We start from the raw sequence: 6,000 nt of genomic DNA, 5'->3' as shown, positions 1-6,000 counted from the left end.
CAAACACTGGTACAATGTTCAAACATGAAGACCACACCCTTAACAAACCCTAGCTGCCATGAAAAACAAGTTGACTGCAACTATGAAAAACACCGGTACCAAACTAGCTTAAAATGCAAAAGATATAGTACCAATTTAACAAGCTACTCTAGTGCTAATAGTCTCTGACAACTTTGCATTGCTTCCAAAAACACAAACCACCTACTGAACCTTTCATTGTGGCTTCAAACCAAGGCTCCAACAGACCAACACCAATTACAATGCACCAAAACAATCATGACACTATCCAAAATATGTGTTGTACACTGTTGTTTATTAGATATTTTAGTTGTTGCTTCTACTTAAAACTGTATCTTGCCCTAACTAAATACAAAATGAGACTATGAAAAAAGTTTTTCTCATATAAATTTTGTGGAAAATCGAATACAAACTTGTATGAGAGATGATTTTGAATGATTCTCTACTCATATAGATATAGAGATATGTATTTTTAATAGTGTTGAAAATGGAAGAAAAAAAATCCTACAGCACTTTTAAAATACGAAAATATGTATATCCGATTTTGAAGATGTTAAGAAAAAAGAAAAAATTCAAAATACAAGCAAATGTCAAACTAAATATCATTCTTTTTATGTAGTTGATTTGGTTTTGAATAAATGAATAAATAATATTCATATCTCTTTAAAAAAAATCATATCTATTCCGGTTATCAATTTTCTTCTTCTGCTTCATCAAGTTTTTTTTTTTTTTTTTTTAACAATTTCAATTATGGCTAATTTGAATTTAGTCACAAAGAATGATTCAATATTGGCTTTCTCATTTAAGATTTCTATGAACAATACCCATTTTATATATTTAGAACCTCTCTAGCATGTGGCATATATAGTTAAATTTCATGTCTACAATGACGTATTAACATTCTTTCAATGTATACATTCTAAGGGAGGTGTAGGAAACCTATGCCTATCTTTACAATAGTCATATGTCACATAATTTTGCTTTACATTTTCATATTGTCTTTGTCCGGCAGGATCCAATTGCCAAAACTTTTTGTCATTCCACCAATAGTTATTAGAAGCACAATTTTGATCAATTAAGCTTTGACTATGACATCCACTAACATCAAATCCTTGGAAGTTTGCTTTGAAAGGTGCATATGTCCAATTTATTTTGGCTTTCCCTCCATCTGTTGCCCAATCTTCACCATTCCACAAACTTGCTTGTACTTGCATTGCCTTTGATGGGTATCCCACTCCAATGTTGCTATTGTTCTTGTATACCCTAATGGGGATATTGTCCACATAAAATCTGCCAAGCCAAGTTTTAATCAGATTTGAAATTATGTATAGTTATATATGTATAATTATTTACTTTTGAAAGTGGTTATCAATGATTAGATTAATTTATATATTTCATAAATCAATATAGTGTAGTTTCAGACTTGTTCTCCCTTTATAAATTATATTATGGGTTGTTTATTATATAGTTTATAAAAAGAAATGATTTTTACATTCAATAATTTATAGATTTATTATTTTTATAGAAAATAAAAGTTAGTGTGTGTTTGTTCATCTGTATCAAAAGTCACTTAAAAAAATAAGTTATCAATTTTATTTGGAGAAGCTACAAAAAAATATTTTATTTGGCGCAATTTTGTATATTTTTTTAAATTGTCGCTTGTTTTAAATTTGTAACAAACGAATGAAATCTAATACAAGTAATTAATTAATTTAAAAAAACAATAAGTAACAGACTCTAAGAGGTATGTTTTAAATTCTTGGCCAGATTTTATTTACTTTCCAGTCAAATTTCGTATTCCTGTGGCCTTTTCTCCTAGGAACCGTAGCGTTAACAAAAAGAGATTAATACGTCTTAAAGTTCTATAGACATCATTTTATCAAGTATAGGTTTGACATATACAAAAAAGAAAAAAGATAATCATTCATGTTCTTTTTAAGGAAAAATAATTCATGTTTAATTATTCTTCAATTTGTTTCAAAATCACCAAATTGGGGCCTAAACATCATCAACGTTTTTTTAAGTAAGAACTAAAATTGATTGAAAGGTGTATTAACTACATATATTCCAAACAGAACCATGCATGTATATGAAGAGTCAAAGGGGCATGAATATATCTTACACAATTTGATGTGGGTTCCAAAGAATTTTGTAGTCATGAAAATCAGTTGTGGGATCAAACCAAAGGTGGATTTTTTGCTCTCTATCCCCTTCACCATTTGCCCATACATTGGTTTGTAATGCATATGGCTTTCCTTCTCTATTGCCCAAAAATTCAAAGTCTAACTCGTCGTGTCTATCTCCTTGTGATATCAGCTGCAAACAAACTAAATAATATTAAACAATAAAATATTTATCAAAGACAATTGAGCAAAGTCTTGCAAGTGTAGCTCAATTGATAATTATGGTTTATTAATGACATTATTTGCAGGGGTTAAAGTTGAAACTCTGAATTTCCCATATTTAGAAGTGTGAATCTAATTACGGTAATACTTGACCCAAAAAAGATCGATGAAAAATATATATAATAAAAATTGTTCAAAAAATGAGACTGCGGACTGCCTATTAAAGACAATTGATTACAAAAAGGACAATTTCCCCATTATAGCATGAAATGAGAATTAAATTTCATCTACATATAGTTCCTTCAAAATAAGGAGAAAGAACTCACATAGTAAGCTGTGACAACCCCTGCAGAGTCTCTATCTGGAACTTTGATCCTCATATGAAATAATCCAGAGCCATAATTTAACTTGGATGCAAAGCCTGACCCTATATTTTGTATAGTTGGCATAAAAGCAAACCAGCAAAAAAAAGTATAAGTCTTTATTAAAAAAATATATGTTAAGTCGAGTACTAACCAACCAAATTACAAATTATAACATTCAAATTATCCTTCAAAAAAAAAACATTCAAATTATATATGGTTGCACCCTATTTTTGGTAGTACTTTGCATATTATTTTTTTGTTCTACTTATTAAATAAAATGGGGTTTTTTCTAGATTACCCTCTCTTGTTTAGAGGGTATTTACCCCCTCATGATATCAACCAATCAAAATGTAATATACATTGGCAACATTAAATGTCAAATAAATGAGTAAATTTTTTCTATAAAAAAAATCAATTTTAGGTAACTTTTAATTTTTATTTAATTATAGACAAGATTACATTATAGGTCCTTTATCTTATTTATTTGTAACACTTTGGTCCTTTATCTTTATTTTTTTCCGTTTAGGTCTTTTATCTCTCATAAAAACACATATACATCCTTTTTCTCATTTTTTATTATTAAAAAAATACATAATTTTATTTTTTAAAATATATTTTTATTAAAAATGAAAAAAAATTCAGAAATATGATGAATATGTTCATCATCTCCATCTTCTTTCTTTGAATCTTCATCATCTTCATTGAATCGAAAAAATTCTACACAAATATATCTCCAAATATCATGAATTAATGTTATGTTCACCTCAAATCTTCTTTTAAACACAAAAATCAAAACCCTATAGAAAAGAGATTTAGTTTCATCACAAAAAAAATAGTTATATAAATTGTCACACCATATGTTATTATTATTTTCTAACTCAATATTCAAACCCGACATAAAAATAACCCCAAAATTGAGAGCAACTTTGCACATCAATTCCGTTGTTTCCGAACAATCTTAACTTTTGTAAAACCTAACCCTTCCGCCGGTGACTAAGCCTCCACCATCCGCCTTGCAACATTTGTGAAATTAAGGTTTTGATTTTTGTGTTTAAAAGAAGATTTGAGGTGAATATAACATTAATTCACGATATTTGGAGATATATTTTAGCTGAATTTTTTTTATTTAAAGAAGATGATGAAGATTCAAAGGAAGAAGATGAAGACGATGAACATTCATCATATTTTTGGATTTTTTTCATTTTTAATAAAAATATATTTTTAAAAATAAAATTATGTATTTTTTAATAAAAAATGAGAAAAAAGATGTATATGTGCTTTTAAGAGAGATAAAGGACCTAAACAGAAAAAATAAAGATAAATGATCAAATTGTTACAAAAAATAAGATAAAGGACCCCTAATATAATCTTGCCTTAATTATATTTAGGTGTTCAATCTTAATTAATTTACACTACAAGACTTGGTTTAGAACAAAAGCCTCATGACATAACCATTTCGGCGGCAACCGAAAAAAATGTTGTCGGGTATGGTGAGAATTACCGTTATTTCCGAACCACGTCGGGTATGGTGAGTTGATATTTCTTTTTGATTTGATTTTTCTTGGTTGTGAGGTAGTTAATTATAACAATTGAGTAAGTCATCTGTTATACTTTAAGGATTGCTAGCGAGGTGTTGCCGGCTTGTGATGTTTTGGGAGTTTGCTAGCATTTTTTCGGTTCTTCTTGAAATGGTTATGTCATGAGGCTTTTGTTCTAAGCCGGTCTTGTAGTGTAAATTAATTAAGATTGAACACCTTAATATAATTAAATAAAAGAGTAAATTACACTCTTCTCCCCTTAAAGATTCTTGAATTACGCTCCCCTCATCTCTTATATTAAAATATACACTCCCCTCCCCCTTATTCCAAACATATTAGAAAACATTTCATTCACTCCCTTAAGAGAATCTTGAATTACATTCATCTCTCTTCTTATGTTAAAATCTACACTTTACTTCCTCAATATTTTTTAATAATCTAGCAAAAAAAAAATCTAACACACTTAAAAAAAAGTATTGCGGGTCTATTTTAACATAATCAAAATTTGAATACATATTTTTCGCTATTTTTTAATCACAATTACATTAACATATAGTTTTAAACCCAATTATAAAATATGAAACAACCAAAAAATAAAATTACAATAATTAATAAATACAGTAAAATATGGTCATTTAAAAATTAGTTTTATACTATAAATTATAAACTTAATAGCAAAATATTTAAGTTTAATTACCATTGATATTTAAATTATAAATAAATGAATTTATTTTTCTTAAATGGTGGTTCAAAATTAGTATATATCATAAAAATATTTATTTATGTTAAAATAGATTAAAGTGTAGTACATATTTAATTATTAAGGGAGAGGGTTGTAATTCAAGCATCTTATAGGGAGAGGAGTGTAGATTTTATTTTTAAAGGGAGAGAAGTGTATATTTTAACATAAGAAGGAGGGAAGTGTAATTTACTCTAAATAAAAATTAAAAGTATTAAAAGTTACCTTATGATTAAGATTAACTTTTTTATTTTTAGAAAAAATTGATTCATCAAATTTGATTGCGACATAATTAAAGACATGTTTTATATTTTCCGGTCTCTAAATTTTTGATTGTTATTAGTTGTGTTTGTGGGATATAAAGAAGCAAAAGTACAATATTAGCGGTATTTACTTTCATTTATCAAATAAATTTTAAATATTATTTTTCGTCGATTTAGATTGAATATTCAAGATTGATAACCATGTGTCCATATCGATCGATGATGGCAGGAAATTTGAATATTCCTTCTTTCATCTATAACAAAATAGGCATAGCTGCTAGTTACAACTCACAGGAATTTCGCATTGACCTAGTATGGATGTAGTGCTATATATATGCAGTAAGATGTTGACATCTTAACCAAATCATGCACACTATTTTTAATGACGATTCCATTTTCTATCTTATGATGAACATCTAGTGGAAAGTATCACATGACCAAGCAAATTTAACAAAACAAAATCACAGAGAGAAAAAGGAAGAGAGAGGATAACAACATCATGTGAGTATGAGAGAGAAAGTTGTCCAAAAGTTGTCAAAAAGTGGTTGTCAAAATATCATTTCTCTTTGAACATTCTCTCCCACAACTCTGAAACAGATCCACTCATTAGTGAACACTTATTTTGACAATTTTATAAAATATAAAATAACCAACACAGTTTAGTAAAGGCTCAGCAGCCACTAAAATATAAAATAACCAACACAGATAGGAAAACCAAAGTGAACAGTACCA

General features: G+C 28.1%; 1 protein-coding gene across 1 annotated transcript; it reads right to left on the bottom strand.

Annotated features, from left to right (window-relative positions):
* Positions 1–808: 808 nt before the first annotated feature.
* On the bottom strand, positions 809–2,844 carry LOC146896773 (xyloglucan endotransglucosylase/hydrolase protein 2-like). Its single transcript, XM_085733751.1, has 3 exons — positions 2,690–2,844; positions 2,141–2,334; positions 809–1,308 (listed from the first exon to the last, which is right to left on the bottom strand). The coding sequence occupies exons 1-3, from the start codon at positions 2,810–2,812 to the stop codon at positions 924–926; spliced, it is 702 nt and encodes a 233-aa protein (XP_085589877.1). The 5' UTR covers positions 2,813–2,844; the 3' UTR covers positions 809–923.
* Between the last annotated feature and the right edge of the window lie 3,156 nt (positions 2,845–6,000).

This window comes from Medicago sativa, chromosome 8 (assembly GCF_051527215.1).
Source record: "Medicago sativa cultivar Bolivia chromosome 8, Bolivia_mono, whole genome shotgun sequence".
NCBI lineage: Eukaryota > Viridiplantae > Streptophyta > Magnoliopsida > Fabales > Fabaceae > Medicago > Medicago sativa.
Note: the sequence above shows the minus strand (reverse complement) of the source record. Positions and strands in the feature narration are given on the sequence as shown.